Here is a 19,392-nt window from a genome sequence, read left to right on the forward strand (position 1 = left end):
CTACAGTCATACAATGTATTACTACACAGTCATTCATCCAAGCAATTATTTACCGGGACCACAGATGGCATGGAAGTTAAGGCAACTGGATTGCACATGTCTGACTCTGCAGTTCAGATCCTGGACTGGTAGCTTAAAGGTCATGCTAGATACTTTGTACATGCACACCCAGGATCCTGGAGGAGAGGGGACTGCAATGTGATCATCTCCTCTGGGGAGTGATTTCCCACTCCCCCCACCCTTGCGCAAGAACACACGCCCTATAACAACAACTTAAAAAAAAAAAAGAAAAGAAACAAAGAGAAAGAAATATTTAGTAAGTGCCAGGCACAGTTCTAGCTGCTGAATGCACAGGAACTAGTTAGAACACAGTCTCCATAAAGTAAAGCTCCTAGCCTGCCCTACTGATTGCTGTACCCTAGAACTTACTACACACTAGGCACTCAGTAGGTCTATTAGGTAGTTGAATACATTTCAACATAGTAGTAAGCCTTTGTATGAAAATGAAAACAACTTAATCTCCTACATTTTTAATATAAAATTAGTTGTAAAAGCTTTTTTTTTAAAAATAAAGCTAGTTTTGGGGCCAGTAGGTGGCATGTTGGTTACAGCACTGGACTTTCACATGGCTGACCCCAGTTTAAGTCTTGGACCTGGTGGCTTGCTTTCTCACTTTTCTTCTCTCTCTGGTGAGCACATGCCCTGTAGCAAATTTTAAAAATACTAATAATGATAACTAAAATGAAATAATCCTTAAAAAAAAAAAAAAGCTTGTTTCATGTTATCGTGACATATAATCTCAGTGACACAGTGGGTTTCTAACACACATCTATATGTATAACATTTCTTTTTTTTTTTTTGAGAGGTTTTTTACTATAGGGCACATGCGCTTGGCTGGAAAACAAAGAGAGAGACTGAGAGACAAAAAGCAAGAGATCACCCCCCAGGGGCATGGCCACATTGCAATCTCTTCTCCTCCATTCTCCTCCTGGGATCTTGGGCATGCACGCACACACGCCCGGCATTGAGTTTAAGCCACCAGGTCTAGGACTCGAACCACAGCTGACTACATGGGAGTCCAGTGACATAGCCATTACACCAACTGCTGGTTCCGTATGTATACCATTTCTTAACCAACCCTAGAAACATACCTTTACAATGAACTGCAATGGCACCCTCAGCATTTTCACAAATATCCAGAAATTCTTTGACAATGGCATCAGTAGGGGTGCTGCCATCCGCAAAGAAAAGATCGTGGTGATCGAAACCAGCATCCGTAAAGCGTTTTGCATCATACATCCTTTTATTCAGACGAATAATGGTAGTGACGTTGTGACTCTTAAAATACGGAATGTAAGTCTCGGGAGAATGTTGGTGGTAACCTACATAAAGAAATGCAGCGCATCTTGTAAACTGCAGACAGAAAACAATGGACAACAGTTTCACCTGTAATTGAGTGGAAACAGTATCTGGGCTGGGGACTGAATATCGATTTGATTATTAACTGTAAAAAACAAAATTAAAAAAAAAAAAGTTAAAATCCAAGCAGAATGACACACTGAAATGACCAAGTATGCTAAAAGTTAAGACTTAGTCGAGCTTAGTTTAACTCTTGGCCTCTTGCAAAAGAAAATACAGGATAGATACTTTCCATAACAATGCTATGCTGGTCCCATAGTTTCACATACCACTTTCAAGTCTGGATCTTGAATGAGGCCCACAGAAGGCAATAAATCGGTCTGGTATTATCCAATTTAAATCTCCATTTTCTGCTTTCTGCAAAGGGAAGACCAGCACAATTCATTTTCAGACTTAGCTCCCTCCCCACTTCCCTTCTCGATCCTGAGTCTCTGAAGGACTTAGAATCCTTTTGCTTTCACATACAAGCTTTTACAAAAGTCCGTTAGACCGGGAATCTGAAATTGGCCCTGTGCTATGAGTAGTCCCAGGGAAGAGCAGGCTCCCTTCTCCGGTCCTAATCACCTCCTGTTAACTGTGTTTCCGTGGTAGGCTGTTAGCCCTTGGAAAGCGCACTGCTGCCATCCAACACACACTGAGCGCCTGGCGATCTGACCTGAGTGAAGAGAGCAAAGCCTCCCAGTATGAGGGCTCTGGACACTTACCTGTGTACCCGAATGACTGATTTCCAGTATGACCACTGCGACTCCTCACACAGAGGAGATAAAAACCACTTAGGTTCCTGGATTGCCAGTACTTACTTACCTACTCATAGAGACAGACCTTTCTACCATTTTCCTAACTACAGAGGGTCAATAAAAAAAATTGCAGTAACAGGAATTTCAAAATTCTAACTATATGGAGATCACAATCTGTCTTTATGAAAAATGAATCTAAGTTACATAAAACATATTATTACTTAAGTGCTTTGGATTGAGTTACCCTTGAGATCATCCTAATATGAATGGAAGTCTAATTTAACGACAACAGAAACCTTTTTCCTAATGAGATGGATGACAGACTTTTAAGCAAGAAGGAGATATTTGGTGGAAAGGAGAGATTTAGTGATAAACAAAAAGGACGTAAAGTAGCTCTGCAATGGAGGCATTTACCTGTGTACCTAAAGATGAGTGGGAGCTGAGGTTTTTACATAGAAGCTTTTGCTTTAGGGAACGTGGACCGCTGCAGAGACAGACACAGTGAGAGGGAAAGTGAGAAATCACCCCCTACGGTGCGATCTCCTCCATTCTCCTCCCAGGATCTTGGGCGAACATGCACATACACCTGGCATGATTCCCAAGCCACCAATCCGGGATTCGAACCGGGGTTGGCCATGTGGAAGTCCAGCAATGTAACTGCTACGCCATCTGCTGATCCCTAGTTTCTTTTTTTTTCTTTTTCTTTTTCATTTTTAGGTATTTGCCACAGGGCATATACTCACTGGAGACAGAGACAGAAAGGAAAAGTGAGAAATCACCCCCCTGGGGGTATGGCCATGCCACAGTTCCTTCTCCATTTTCCTCTAGGAAATTTTGGCACACATATACATGTGCACAGGGTTATTTTAAAGCCACAGGGCCTGGGACTCAAACTGCAGTCGACCATGTGGGAGTCCAGCGCCTTAACTACCATGCACCTGCTGGTTCCCAAACTGAGTTTCGTGGACAGCCACCGGGGGCCAGGCAAGCAACTCCAAACCCGTCTGCTTGACTTAATGATCATGAGCATGGGCCCTGGTGAGCGCAGGTTCTACTCATAAAATGTCTGATCAGGAATGAGGATAAATGTTGCCCGATGTTCTGATTTTGACACGAAACCAGACATCTGGAGTTTTCAGTAAGAAACTCTTCATTTGATATTGGCAAGAACTTCATTTCACTGAATTGCTGGCATCATAGACTGTTAGGATCCATCCTGAACCCAGAGAAGTTGAAACAGAAAATTTGGGCATCCCGGACTGAAGGAAGACACCAAGCTCTGATGCTGAAATGCAACGCACAGACCACACAAGACAGGTCTCTAAGCTGGTTACCTACTCCGTGGTCTGCGGCTCCCTGAGTCTCAGTGCAGTCTCATCGCTGACAAAAACATTTAGTTACAGGGACCACTGTGTTACAGTGAGGGAGCGAACACCGCCAACTGGCATTTTTAGTAGGCTTGTTACCTAACTAGAGAAAACATACTTTATTTTACATGTTTAACTTTACAAGAACAAAGCACACAAAAAAGTGTAAAAAATTTGGTGACATTCAACTGTTTAAGAAGGTAAATATACACTGTATTTTAGAACTGGCTTGCTATGACAGACAAGTGAAGACAGGGCTGCCCTAGTGACGCCTCCCACATGCTTTCAGGTTTCTGGTACCTCCCAGAAACACTCCTCGCCGTTCTTGCCCCAATTCATTAGTGAAATGGCTCGGTTATACTTACAAGTTTAAAATAGCTGTTATTTTAGAAACTGATTGTGAAAAAATTACTTATCTGAGCCTTCAAGATCTTATGGCATGAGGAATGAGCCCTCCGCTATCAGAGAAAAGTGCTCAAGATAACTAACGCAGATAAAAGACAAGTTCTATCCTGGCTTTTTGAAAATGGCCTCTGGCAGAGATGGCCTCTGACTTACAATCTACGGAGGAGGAGCTGCAGAATCAAATTGCATACTTAAAAAACAGTTACATTAAGAAATGTAGGAGACACCATGGTTTTGTATGTCAGGGCTCCATGTGGCCCACCATCCATCCATCCATCCATCCATCCATTCATTCATTCATTCGAGGTTTTTGCCACAGGGCACATGCACTCACTGGAGAGGGACAGAGGGAGAAAAGGAGAAATCACCCTCCAGTGGGATCGGCCACGCCACAGTCCCTTCTCTTTTCCTCTCAGGATTTTGGGCACATGTGCTTAAGTGTCCAGCATGATTTTCAAGCTGCCCACCCAGGATTCAAACTGTGGTCGACTCTGTGGGAGACTAGTGCTTTACCTGTTTAAAATTTTTGTGGGGGGTCCAGCAGGTGGCGTGGTGGTTAAGGCACCAACTTTCACATAGCCAACCATGGTTTGAGTCCTGAATCTGGTGGCTTGCTTTCTTACTTTCTCTCACTCTCTCTCTCTGTCTCTCTGGCCAAATTTAAAAATGATAATAAAATTAAATAAATAATTCTTTAAAACATTTTATTTGGGGGTATAGATGGTTTGATTGGGCTGACCCAGATACCTCAGCTCCTGGGATGGCCAGAGAGTTAAATGAGCCAGAGAATTCCACATCCCTCTCCCCTGCCACAGAACACAGGCTGGCTCGGGGACAGGTACACGGTCTAGGTCAGGTCAATGCGGCCTCTGTGGGCCTCCTGCTATGGCCAAAGTACTGTTTTCTGATGAGTTTGACCAACAGGAAGATCAAAGCTGCTGGGAGCCATCCCGATCAGCCCAGCAGGGCTGGCCAGAGAGCAAAATGAGCTTCAGTCCAATTTCTACGTGAGCCCCTGAATAGGGGGGCATGCTCAAAGCCACATCTGCTTGTGGACTTGTAATTTATGTGATCCAATAGACTGTCCTTTTAATTCAAGCCATCTGTGCTTACTTTTCTGTAACTTGCAGCCAGAAATGTCCCAGCTTCACACAAAGAAAAAGACTGTGATAAAAGCAACGCCCTTTCCCAGAGACAACCAGCTCTACAGTGACCATGCATTGTCATCACTCCCTATTATGGCTTGCCCAAGTATTTTCCCAATCACTGCATGAAAGTCCTCAATACCCAAAAATATTTAACAGTATGAACAACACAGGGGCAAGCCCATATACTCTGGAACCATCCATCGAAGGTCGTTTGATCACCACTAAAAACTGGGCAGGAGAAATGGGGGTGAGCAGATGAAGGCTTTCAAATTTTTCATTTGAAAAAACAAACTAAGAGTATTACTTCTGTATGTAAAACACACGAATAGAAGAATTACAAACGGGGTGGGGAGGAATGGGGAGACTTTGGTCCAAGGGTACGAACGTTCAGTTATAAGAGGAGCCCTAAAGAGCGTGCGTCTATATTACGACTTGCAATCTGCTGAGAGTAGACCTTCCGTGTTCTCACCATATACATACATGCAAGACAGTATGCGGATTAGCTGGAAAGTGGAGTTAATTTCATAAAACAAACGCATATCACAATGTTAATTTGCACACAATTTTTTGTTAATTATACCTCAAGATAGCATGGGGGGAGATGTTAAAAATCATCCTTAAAGACTTACTTCATAGTGTTCATATTCATCAAGGTTAAATGAGTTGAAATTAAGGAAGCCATACTGCATTGCCTAAAATCCAAAAGAAAGCTTTTAAAAACAAAGATGTAAATAAGGAAATAACTTCCTAATAATAAATAGAAGGTGCCCCGTAAAAGCATTATACTTAGATTACTTTCCATGGAATAGTTTCAAAGTGTGCTGTGTCTCTGAAACGCTTCCATTATCCGAAAATCAGTTTTAAGAACAGTTCTAAGATTGACACCATTATCCGAAAATCAGTTTTAAGAACAGTTATAGGATTGTCATTTTTTTTTTTTTTAATTTGCTATAGGGTCCGTGAGCTTGCTGGGGACACAGAGAAAGAGAGGGAAAGTGAGAAAGCATTCCTCATGGGAAACCGTCACACTGCAATCCCTCCTCCTCCGATTCTCCTTTGGGATCCTGGGCATGCACACATATGCCTAGCATGTTTTTCAAGTCTCCAGGTCCAGGTTATCAAACTGCTCAGTCAGCCATGTAGGATTCAGCCACCTTAACCACTGTACCACCTGCTGGTCCAAGACTGATTTATTTATTTATTTGAGAGATATTTTTGTCATAGGGCACATGTGCGTGCCAGAGAGACAGAAAGCGAGAAATCACCCCACCCCCAACTGCAGGGGGATGGCCATGCTGCAATGCCTTCTCCTGAGATTTTGAACACACATGCTCACACACCCAGCATGAGCTTCAACTTGCTAGGTCCAGGCCTCGAACCACAGTCACCTATGTGGGAGTCCAGCAACATAACCATCACACCATCTGCTGGTTCCCCAAGACTGATTTTTAAACTTTCATTCCTCAATCATCCAGCCCAGCATAATTAAACATCATGCCTTCAGAGTAATCCCACTAACTTACTACATCAACACCACCCAGGGTTGAAGATTCAGAAGTTCAAACTCAATTCTAATGTACAACCCCAACTGACTCTAAATAAATAACGAAGAAAAAAAACCACAAGAACTAGTTTAGCCCAAACAGAGCTCACACGCTTCATAAATATCTCCACTTATGAATGCTTCTGAACCATCCTGACTCAAGAGATCAATGTTCCTTATACTAAAAGATGGCCCCGACATCAACACAAAATTTTAAGACCTTGATGAAAAAATTCTTTTTTACATAAGGAAAAACAAAACAAGAAATTTCTGTCCTACGTGCAGCCTTATCCTGAGTTGCTGTGGGCACAACATCTACTTTCTGGACAACGATGAACTGACATGTGGCAACACTGAAAAGCCTTCTCCCTGCCTACCGATCCCTGAGTCAGACAGGACAGAAGCAAGGATTCTTTACCAAGAAGATGTGCTTGAGTCAGGAGGGGGTCTTTTATAAATGTAGTTTGCAAAGTTTAAACTACTAACATAGACATGCAAAGGATGGTGACTAACGGCCGGCAGGTGGCGTGGGGGGTAAGGCACTGGACTCCCACATGGCCAACTACACAGCCTGAGTCCCAGGCCTGGTGGCTTAAAAATCACGCCGGGCACATGTGTGTGCATGCCCAAAATTACGAGAGAATGTAGTAGAAAAAGAACTGCAGCGTGGCCATCCCCTAGGGCGGTGATTTCACACTTCGTCTCTGTAAGGGAGCACAAGTGCCCCCACAGCAAAAACTAAAACCAACAAAAATGGTGGCTAAAATATCAACAAAATAGTCCCCATTTTATAAATATTGTTATGTAAGTACTAACTCCAAGACCAAATTCATGATAAGTTTTATTTCCTTGAAATCAAAATGGTCAACATTATTTTTGGAGTAGAAATGCTCCTAACAGAATGATTCAATAAAACCTAATTTTTAGGCAATTTTTATTTTCCTTTGACTTACTAAGATGACCCTATTCGACACAGACAGCACTAAAGTGATGCACTGAGGTTTTATAAATGCAATGACATTCAAACGCAAATAAAAATTTCAAATTGAAAACCAGAAGCTTTTAGACCCTTGAATGAAGCCAAATACACTATGTTCATAGAAAAATGAAATTAAGAGTTCGTTTTGATGCAAAAAATGTTTGAAATCCATGTCTATTTTCTCATAATATGTATTTCCATGAACTTTCTGAAGACCCTTCATATATGTGAAAAAAGCAATCTCTGACCTAGCATCATAGCTAGGTGTTAATACCAGATTAAAAATCTAACCCAATAAATAACAACAGAAACTGCTATGCAAATGTTAGGGTAGATCATTTCCCTGGTCGTTGAAGCGTTTCTTCTTAAAAGGTGAGCGTGCCTACAACAGCCTTCTCAGGGCCCTCTGGCAGGAGGGAAAAGGTCACTTACACCTGTTGTCCTTTGCTGTCCTGATCTCGGGGCCTACCTACGCTGAGGCCTGAAGGACCCTCAGAGCCTGTGTAATTGCCTCAAACAGCTCCAGGCCCCACGGGTCACAGGACTCAAATCCAGACTAATTCCGTTCCCAAGCCTCATTGCCTGGCACAGGAAAAAAAAGAGTATCCTAATAATTAATTAAGTCTGAATTTACATAGTTAGTCCTCTCATTTTAAGACACAAAACTTCTGTCAAGATTCTCAGACAGCAACCATGTTTCATTACATAAGAAAGTAAACCTGAGTTCCATTCCCTTCCCTAAACACAATCATGGGAAACCTGAAATGTCAATGAAGGCTTATTTATCCATGGGCTTCTAATTTATAATTCTGGTTTCTCGTGCTGCCCTGACCTGAAGAAAATCTACCTGTGGAGGAAGTGTTAGAGCCAGGCCTGGGGCACTGTACAACCCCATTCGTCAGTGATGTGTGCGATGCACGGTCCCCTGGAGTCAAGACAGCAGGCCTGCTTATAACAAGGCAGCTATTTGAAAATGGTTTTGACAAGGCAGTGACCCACGTGGTTTTACAGAAACCTTCTAACGGGCTCAAACTCGTCTGCTGAACTAGAAACTGAACGCCTGAAGAAATAAACCCTGAGTCGGACGGCTCCTGTGTTAGAGATGTCTGTGGTAAACGTGACTGAGGAGAATCTGACCCAGAGATACATAAAGCAAAGGGAACGTGGCAACCGGTGATCTATTTACTACTCGTTTTGAAGTCACCACACACTCACAACCAGTCCAGGATCCAGAGCCTAACTGTGTAACTATGTCACTGCCCTGGGCTTGGTTTGGACTCACTGTCAGCGCTGAGATCCTCCTGCCTCATTGCCTAGCGCGGCAAGGACTCTCAGCTGGGACTACGGCTACGCACCACCACCCCTGGCTCTTGTTCAGACAGGGTCTCACTGTCGCTCAGGCCAGGCCGCAGCTTGCGCTCCTGCTGCCTCAGACTCTCAATGTGCTAGGCCCAAGGTGCGTCCCATTACAACCTGCCATTAGGCTTGACCGGGATATAAATCTGGACGTTCCCTGTGGTCTCAGCCAGCAATGTGTGCCCTGTGGCAGCCTTCCCCTGACGCTTCGTAAGAGACAAGGTCTTGCAGGGCTGCCCAGGTCAGCGTCGAGCTCGCCATCCTGTCTCAGCTTCCCTAGTAGCTGGGACTACAGGCCTGCAGCACTTGCACCGACAAGCGCTCCAATTCAGAACACAGTTTCCTGGTTTAGGGTCACAGTAATGTTAGCTGAGAAAGGGAACAGCTCTGACATCGCATACATTTTAGAAGACATTCTAACTAGATCTTTGGGGAAGAAGACCCAGTCTTCCTTGGATTGCGCATTAGTTCTCCAACCCAACACTGGGTGCATCCGTCAAGGCCACTCTGACTTACCTTCTTCACTGCATGAAAACAGTCGAGAAGGGTAATGTAGAAATTGCAGCTTCCATAAGCAGCATCTCTGAAATTCCAAAAATATTGAAATAGCTCAGTGTGTTTAGTTTGTCATACACTTACCTCAAGATGAAGCGGACTCGAATTTAAAATCAGGCATATACTCAGAAAAAATAGGTATTTTCGCAAAAAATATTCTTGCCTTTTCCTTTAAAATCAAGGATTAATAAGTCTATCATAAATTCTCTGCAATGTCTACCTATTCCAGTAGGTGTTGTTTATGGGCCTGGATCAACTCTGACCACTTCCTAAATTTTAAATGCTCTCTCTGGATCATTTTTGACTTTGACAGCTGAGCTCCTTACTGACTATAGCTAAAGGATAACACGTCTCCCTGCAAAAGGAAAGGCATTTCAATTCTTTAAGTTGGAAAATACTGTGAAACTGTTACAGGATTTTGATTCCATGTGTATGTCTATGTGTATTTGTGTATATGTACACACAGTCTCCACCAAGTAGGAAAAAATACATTGAGAAACCACAGTAGTATTTGAAAAAGCAGGTGCAAGCATTTTATTACTATCATTATGTTAGGCCTTTCAGCAACGTTTGCTTTTTGTTGTTGTTGTTTTTTAAAGAGAGTTTTTGTTTGTTTGTTTGCTATAGGATATGTGCGCTCCCTGGAGAGAGACAGACAGACAGAAACCAAATCACAACCCAGTAGGGATAGGCACACCACAATCCCTCTTGGGATCTCGGGTGTGTGCACACACACACCCAGCATGAGTGTTAAGCCACCAGGTCAGGACTCGAACCATGGTCAACTACATGGGAATCCAGCGCCGTTAACCATTACACTATTCGCTGGTCCCGAGGGCTTTCAGCAATTTAGCTGAGTAACATTTTTCTGATTCCTGAGGGACAACAGAGCCAAAAGAACTTCAGGAACTAAGGCACCAGCTACCTTCAGGACCGTCACTCTGCTTGAAAGTGCTTAAACAACAGCTTCGCCCAAACACTGTGTCAGACACGTCAGCAATCGTAACTCTCTGGATATCAGGTGACACTGTCCAGAAAAAATAACACTCCCTAACCCTTACTTGCTTCTCCTTTCGGCTACCTTGAGCCACTACAAAATGGAAACTTTTTGAATTAGGCAAGATAAGAATTAACTACGGGGATCAGCAGGTGGCGTGGAGGTGACACTACTGGATCCCCCATGACTGACTGCGGTTCAAGTCCCAGACCCAGCAGCTTGAGACTTGAACAGACATGCCAGGCGTGTATGCCGGAGTGCTCAAGACCTGAGAGGAGAATGGAGGAGGAAGGACTGTGGTGTGGCCATCTCCTCCCCGGGTGTGTGTGTGTGTGTGTGTGTGTGTGTGTGTGTGTGTGTGATTTCCCACTGTCTTCTTCTTCTCTCCTCAGAGAGAAGCCTTAAGCAAAACTGAGGGAAAAAAGAAAGGAAGGAAGGAAGAGGGGGAGAAAGAGGCACCAGCCCACACCTTCTGAGTCTAAAGCTCCAGGGGTGGGGCCTGGTCATTTGCGCTTTACCAGCCCACCCAGGTGACTAGATGCTCATTCAAGTTCATAAAATACTGATCTACAGAACTAATGCAAATACTTGTTTTGTAGAAATGGGTTTTTCATGAGATAAGAAAACTTTTTAGGTAGAAAAGCTAAAGCAGGAAAACCAAGTAGCTTAACCTACCGAGTTCTAATCATTGTTGGAAATAAGATGAACTCTCAAAGCATGCCGATTATTTTTATTTATTTATTTATTTATAGGTTTTTGCTATAGGGTGTGTGCGCTCACCAGACAGACAGAGAGAGACAGAAAGCGAGAAATCACCCCCCAGGGGGGATGGCCACGCCGCAATCCCTTCTTCTCCATTCTCCTCTCGGGATCTTGGGCACACATGCACACGCGCCTGGCGTGAGTTTTAACCTACCAGGTCCGGGACTCAAACCGCAGTCGACCTACATGGGAGTCCAGTGACATAGCCATTACGTTAACTGCTGGTCCCATCATCCCGATTATTTTAACCATGTCTCCTCAGTTAGCTCGCATTCTTCTCAGCCTAGTGATAATTCTTCTCTGATCAGGTGAAAGACATGCTGATCCAGGCTGTCTGTCTGACATTTGATACACTTCTTCCATCCCATGTTTCTGAGACTCTACCCTGGGCCACGCCCCGCTGTAGTCAGGGACGGTGACAAGCTTTGCTCTGGGCTCAGCTCAGTCCTGCCACATACGTCACGTGAGCTAGATCCACAACCAGAATCTTTCTGTACCCATTCATGCTTTTCTCATGAAGACCTCTGACTTTAAAGACATACATATCTACTTCTCCCTACCCAAGCAGCCAGGATTCTCACGTAGCCCCAGTAGCAGCTCTGAATCTGGAGATAAGCCTTTTTCCGGGGGGTGGGGGAGGGCACTGCCACTATGTCTACTTAACAAACTTGAAAAAACAGATAAAAATCAATAAAAGGTTACTAATTTTTTTTTTTTTTCCGAGAGAGAGAGTTTTGCTATAGGGTGCGAGTGTTTGCCAGAGACCAAAGTGAGAAATCACCCCCACCCCAGAGGAAGGCTGCACTAGAATCCCTTCTCGTCTCCTCTCAGGATTTTGGGAACATATGCACATGCTCCTGGCATGAATTTTAAGCCGATGAACGGATCTGGAACTTGAACCATAGTTAACTACGTGGGAGTCCAGCAACATAACCGTTACTCCATCTGCTGGTCCCAAGGGGCTACTACTTTCAAACTGCAAAACAATACCCGATACTAGAGCTAAAAACAAACAAACAAAAAATGAGAGGAGCCAGCAGGTAGCTTAGTGGTTAAGGCGCTAGAGGCCCACATGGCCAACCAGGGTTTGAGTCCTGGACCTTGCAGCTTGCTTTCTCACTTTCCCTTTCTTCCGTCTCTCTCTGGTGAATGCAAATGCCCTGTAGCAAATTAAAAAACAATGAGAATGATAAATAAAAAATAATTATTTAAAAAAAAAAGAGGGAGACAAGTGAAATTAATTGATGGTGGTACAAGGAGCTAGTGGGGCCAGCAGAGGACGTGGTGGAACGATGTGGCAGTTACATCCATGTACATAAAACTTCACTGTGCTATACATTTAAAGTCCGTGTGTTTTTATTTTTTCAAGAGACAGATTTTTGCTATAGGGCATGTGAGCTTGCACGTGAGACAGAGAGACAGGAATTGAGAAATCACCCCCCCCAGGGGGATGGCCACTCAACAATCTCTTCTCCACCATTCTTCTCTCAGAATCTTAGGCATGCACACAAGCATGCCAGGAGTGAGTTCTAAGCCACCAGGTCTGGGACTCAAACCACAGTCAAATATGTGGAATCTAGTAACATAACCACTATGCCACCTGCTGGTCCTAAGATCAGTGTCTTTTTTGTTTGTTTGTTTGTTTTTGAGAGGTTTTTGCTATAGGGTGTGTGCGCTTGCGAGACAGAGAGACAGAAACAAGAACTCAAGCCCCATGGGGGATGGCCACGCTGCAATCCCTTCTCCTCCATTCTCTTTTTGGGATCTTGGGCACACATGCACACATGCCTGGTATGAGTCCAGGCCACCGGATCCGGGACTCAAACCACAGTTGATGACATGGGGGTCCAGTGACATAGCCATTACTCTATCTGCTGGTCCCCCTAAGATCAGGGTTTTTTTTTTTTTTTTTGGGGAGGTTTTCGCCCCACGGTTTTTGGAGAGGTTTTCGCCACAGGGCTTGTGTGCTCGCCAGACAGACAGAAAGCAAGAAATCACCCCCCAGGGGGGATGACCACGCCACAATCCCTTCTCCTCCATTCTCCTATTGGGATCTTGGGCACGCACGCACATGCGCCCGGCGTGAGTTTCAAGCCACCGGATCCAGGACTCGAACTGCAGTCGACTACGTGGGAGTCCAGCAACATAGCCAAGATCAGTGTTTTTTAAAAATCTTCTCTAAGTTAACATAACTTTAAAAGGGAAGATAAGCACTCAATAAATGTTAACACTATGCCACGTGGTGCTATACAATGTCTCTGAGATCCTCCCAACTCTTTTAAGTAGTTTTTATAACCATCCTGTAACAGACCAGGAGGCCAAGGCTCAAGTCTGTCAAAGACCAGACATCAGTAGCAGAGTCGAGTCAACCCCATCTGTCTGACAACAATCAACAGCTCTGAAACTGGATATAAGCCTTTTTCCAGGGGGAAAAAACATTGCTACTATGTCTACTTAACAAACTTGGAAAACTTTTTTTCAAACATTTTTTTTAACAATATGAATATTTATGAATAATAGTTAGGATGTACCCAATTCTTCAGGAAGAGTGTCTGACCGTACTGTTTTCAAAGCAAAAAGGAATTTAAAGCATTATTCCATTTTAATATGATTCTGCCTTGTAAAGTATCCTAAGCTTGTTTGTAGAGTCATAATGAGCAAACAGATCCCCGTGAATACTCGAATCTGAAAATCTTCTTGGTATTGAAGGAATGTGAAAGGTTGTCTCATTTTATTCAGGGAGGCTTTATTTTATATCTGGCTGGGTGGATTCTAGTCATAAGACACAGGGTAAGAATCAGTAAAGGGATTTTTTTTTTTTTTTTGAGAGTTTTGCTATAGGGTGCAAGTGTTTGCCTGAGACAGAAGTGAGAAATCATCCACCCCTGTAGGGGTAAAGGCCACGCCAGAATCCCTTCTCTTCCAGCCTCTACTCAGGATTGTGGGCACGAAGGCACATGTGCCTGGTGTGAGTTTTAGGCCACCAGGTCTGGAACTTGAACCTTGGCCGACTACATGGGAGTCCAGCAATGTAACCAGTATGCTGAAGGTACGTATGTTTATATGTTTGCCAGAGGCAGGGAGTGGGAGTGAGGAGAAAGTGAAAAAGCAACTCCTATGGGGGATGGCCATACCACAATCCCTTCTCCTTTTCTCCTTTCAGGACTTTGGGCATGCATAGATGCCCAGTGTGTTTTTCAAGCAGTGGGATCTGGAACTTGAATCCCTAATCAGTCATGTGGGATCGAGTCACTTTTAACCACCCTGCCATCAGCTGGTCCTAGGCTAATGCTTTTGTACAATACAATATATATGAAATACAAGAATTCAATAGTACTATGAAATTACATACCCACAAAAATACCATAATCTTACTTATCCCTTCTCGTTACTAGAAAAACAGAAAAACAAAACAAAACAAAAAAAAAAACCACACAGCAATTCCCCAATTATTATAATTTGAGTCCACAGATATAAAATGATTCTATTAAATTACTGCAATTGTCTCTAAAATTCTCGATGTCTGTGTTTCACTCCTCACAGACTGGTACGAGCTCACAGGCTGCACTGTGAGAAACGCTGCCTTCAATAAACCCAATTATCTGGCACCTATGACAAAAGAGACTCAAATTCCACAAATCCGAACCGCTCATAGCTAAATCCCGTTTTTTAGGGAATTACTGGTTGATGGTCTCAGGACCAGAAGTAACTAGCCCAATGTTTCAGTAGGAAACTTGGGCACTTTCAAACACAGGGACGGCGGTAAGCAGCCTTCATTCAGCTTTGGCACCTGTATTGAAATGAACTGAAAACCTTTTTTTTTTTTTTTACATCTATAACATTCCATGGACCCTCACGTGGCTTACTGAAATGTGCGAGCTAGTTCCTACTCTAAGACCTTCAGCTGTAAACGGTAAGGGTGGCGTTATACAGGGTTGCCATGATGAAGAAGAGTTCTGTAGGATAAAATTACTGCTGCGTGTCAAGAGACGAGCAATGTGCCTGTGACCCAGCGACACAAGCGCGGGCATTTCTGCGGGAGGAAGTGTACGGCTGCCATTACGTCACAGGCTGAGAGGAAGGTGAACGCTCTGGCTTCCAGCCCACCCCAGGTAACGGAGCACTGAAGATGACCCATGGGCCAGCACGAAAGGGTGACACTTGGCTAAACCAATTCTAATTTGCTAAAGCACTAACATTCAATCTTTAACCAATTATCATCGCCAAACTCTTCAGATTACCCTAAAAAAACTCTACTTCATGGGGTAAGTTCATGAAAGACCCTAAGAAGTTATCTGAAGAGATGCTGCCCATGGGAGCAGCTTATAACCTTATTTTAAAAAATGATTTATTATTATTACTATATTTAAGTTTGCTTTAGGGCACATGTCCAAGGGATTTGGGGAGAGAAAGCCACCAGGTCCGGGACTCAAACCGCAGTCAGTCATGTAGGAGTCTAGTGTCTTAAACACCACGCCACCTGTTGGCCCTTGAGAATCTTATGTTTTCAAAGACAAAACCAATCTTTCCAAATCAAGCATTTGAGGTTTTACTAATAATCCTAAACCAAGCGATTAATTTGTGGATCAAAGTACAATGTATTTTATATTTTCTACCATTCTAACAAACAAAAAGAAACTTTTAGAACTTAATATAAAGGAAAGAAAAAAACACTTTTTTTCCATAGTATCTTCAACACGTTCACATGGTAAGTATAAGATGACAACATCACCCATTTATGTGAAGACATCACTAGCTGCCACCTCTCCACAGCTGCTCACCTGGTTTTTCCGGTACTGGGGACTGCATTAGCAGCCTCAGTCACACTATCTCTGTTGGCTGTGTCCCTAGTCAAAAGGGGTTAGTTTTTGTCGCAGATATTGGGAAAACTGATGTCTTAAGTCCTCAGGAATTAAATTCCTCTGTCGGAGCTTTGAGGACCTTACCTCCAGGATTCTCACCCGATCACACTAGTTCTCAGCCAGGGGAGATTCTGCTACTCCAGCCCACACCCCACTTGTAGGGACACCTGGCAAGGTCAGGAGACATTCTGAGTTTTGACAATGGGAGTAAAGGGGGGGATGTTACTGGCACCAAGTAGCCAAAGGCCAGGGATGCTGCCAAACACACCACAGAGCACAAGCCCCCCCCATGTGTCAATATGGGGGGAAGGGCTTTACACATTCATGGAAAATGGAATTAAAATACTAGATTACTTTGGTGCAAAACATTTTGAAATACATGCATTTTTTTTGTTGTTTGTTAATTTGCACATGTGCTTGCTGAAGAGGGACAAAGAGAGGGAAAGCAAGAAATCACCCCAAGAGGGTATGGCCGCATCACCTCCCGTCTCCACACTTTCCTCTCAAGATTTCGGGGATGCACGCACACCTGTCTTGTGTTTTTCAAGCCACTGGGTCTGAGATTCAAACTACACAGCTGGTCATGTGGGATCCAGTCCACTTCACCACCCCGCCACCTAGTGGGCCATGTGGGATCGAGTCTACTAAACCACCAGGCCATCTTGTGGGCCATGTGGGATCCAGCCAACTTAAGGACCATGCCACCTAATGGGCCCTGTACCCTTTTTCATAACACACATCTTCCATGAACGTTCCGAACATCTGTCATAGCATCACTGTTGAGAAACCTAGATCAATGATGTTACTTGCACCCACTCTAAAAAAAATAAAAATAAAAATAATAATAATAATAATCACCATTTACCAGGTTTTCTTTACTCAGAAGCGATTGCCAAGATTCTTCCGGCAAAGGTGTATCTGATTAAATCCATCTACCGCATTGCGCTTATATTTACCTGAATGGAATATAGGATGTATCTCCGTAGATTAATATTCTATATGCTTCTTCTGGAGTTCTCCCCAAATATATAACCTACATTTGAAAAAAGGATAAAAAGGCAATTTACTTCTAAATGAAGATACAAGTACTGTCACTGTGAGGTAAATTCTGTACCCCTTCTAACCAGTCAATGGAGCTGGGCTCTCCAGCATCCCCCAGCGGTGTGATGAGCCACCAGGGTCGGGCCAGTGAGTTCCTCTTGGGTTTAAATCCGCTACAGCTAGTTTCTGTGGCGTGCAACATGAGCCCAGACGGACACCTTTTCATCAACTTCTGTGGTTCAAAACAGATTTTCTAAATCAAGATGTCAGACTGAGCTCAAGTGACTACCTCCCCTCCTTCCTGAAAATCCACTGAGATGACAATAAAGCAGCACATGGGGGACAGAGCTGGCGGGAGGACTCAGGTGAGGTGGAAAGAGACCAGAGAGCAGCATACATATTTTGATTAGCTCCCTCTCTTTAGGTTTAAGAGCTTATAACATGGCAAGGTTTCCTGTAAAACTGCACATGCGTCCTGGTTGCATTTGCTTCTTCTATGCTATGTTATGCTTCAATTTTCACTGGGTAGAATACTCTAAGAATATTCTTTAGTATTTGGGGTCCACACTGGTACTGGCTGCATTTCCAAAAACTTCTTCTCTTCCCTACGTCGGCATTGTTATTTGACAATGCATTAAGATTTTGGGTCTGCGGTATTTTTCTCTCAACAGTCTGTAGATATTGTCCCAAAGTCTTCTCATTTCTAGTGTTCCATAAGTTTACAAGTCTAATTCTCTCTTCTTCCTCTCTTCCTTCCTACAAGTAATCTGTTTTAGAAACTCAGAGTTGAAGAATTTTACCAGCATCTCTGACTCACTCACTCTCCCCTCCCTCATTAAGTCTGCCTGGGCCTTTGTGACTCTCATTGTATCTGAAGGCACAAGCCTTTCTTCAACCCAGAAACATCCCACAGGGCACCTCCAACGCATATACGGAGGCAGGAAACATTCCATTCGGCATACGTACTATTATCAAAATTAGATTAAATTCTAAAGCACATTTTGAGAAAATAGATTTTAAATGTTACTAGTAAAAAACAAATTGGGGGACCAGCAGATGGCTTAAGGGATACACCACTGGACTCCCACGTAGTCAATGGCAGTTCAAGACCTAGACCTGGTGGCTTAAAACTCAAAACTGGGTGCGTGTTCGTGTGTGCCCAAAATCCTGAGAGGGGAGTGGAGGAAAGGGATTGCAGCATGGCCAGCCCCGCCTCAAGGGGCGTTTCTCTCCTTCTGTCTCTGTCTCTTACATATGGCCTATAGCAAAAATCTCTTAAAAAAAATGTGTGTGCGGGGGCAACTGGTGGTTTGGTGGTTAAGATAACTGGACTCTACATGGCCAACTGTGCGGTTCAAGTCTCTGACCTGGTGGCTTGAGAAACACGCCAAGTGTGCATGTGTGCGCAAACTCCTTAGAGGAGGACTGTAGCATGGCCAATTCCCCTGGGGGTGCTTCACTCACTTTTCCTCTCCCTCTCTCTCTCTCCATCAAGCACATCCATCCCATAGTAAAAAAATAAAGAAAAGAAGAGAGGGAGAAACCAAAGGTTGGGAGGTGGCTTAATAGTAACACACTGCTCTGTGACATCTGATCCACGTGGGAAAGTTCCAGGTTCATGGTCAGAGGTCTAATACACGGGGCATGTGTGTACGTCTATGATCCGGCGTTGACTGAGGCTGGGGTGGAGCATAGCATCGAGATCCTACTGGGATGCCTGTCTCTCTCACTCATGGGTTAAATAAAAACTGGGACCAGAAGATGTCATGATGGTTATGTTGCTGGACTCTGACATGGTCGACCATGGTTTGAGTCCCGGACCCAGTGGCTTAAAACTCACACCGGGCTTGTGTATGTGTGTGTCCAAAATCCCAACAGAACAGAGGAGAAGGGATTGCAGTGTGACCATCCCCCAGGAGGGTGATTTCTCACTTTTTGTCTCACTGTCTCTGTCTCTCCATGAGTGCGCATGGCCTATAGCAAAAATCTTTTTTATTTTTTTAAAATTTTTTTATTTTTGGAGAGGTTTTTGCTATAGGGTGTGTGCTCTCGCCAGAAAGACAGAGAGACAGAAAGCGAGAAATCAACCCCCAGGGGGGATGGCCATGCCACAATCCCTTCTCCTCCATTCTCCTCTCGAGATCTTGGGCACGCACGCACACGCACTCGGCGTGAGTTTAAGCCACCGGGTCCGGGACTCAAGTCGCGGTTGACTACGTGG

The 19,392-nt window shown here is 43.9% G+C and overlaps 1 protein-coding gene across 8 annotated transcripts in view; it reads right to left on the bottom strand.

Moving 5' to 3' along the window:
• Window positions 1-19,392, bottom strand: part of CDC14B (cell division cycle 14B) — a gene marked incomplete at its 5' end in the record, with an annotated part of 89,983 nt that overhangs the window by 47,983 nt on the left and 22,608 nt on the right. For all 8 annotated transcript variants that reach the window (XM_014592028.2, XM_027775961.1, XM_027775867.1 and 5 more), the window contains 5 exon segments: window positions 1,152-1,382; window positions 1,689-1,776; window positions 5,706-5,768; window positions 9,471-9,537; window positions 17,087-17,163. In XM_014592028.2, the coding sequence (XP_014447514.1) occupies window positions 1,152-1,382; window positions 1,689-1,776; window positions 5,706-5,768; window positions 9,471-9,537; window positions 17,087-17,163 (526 nt within the window).

Source organism: Tupaia chinensis, unplaced genomic scaffold (assembly GCF_000334495.1).
Source record: "Tupaia chinensis unplaced genomic scaffold, TupChi_1.0 Scaffold000007_1, whole genome shotgun sequence".
NCBI classification, from domain to species: Eukaryota; Metazoa; Chordata; class Mammalia; order Scandentia; family Tupaiidae; genus Tupaia; species Tupaia belangeri.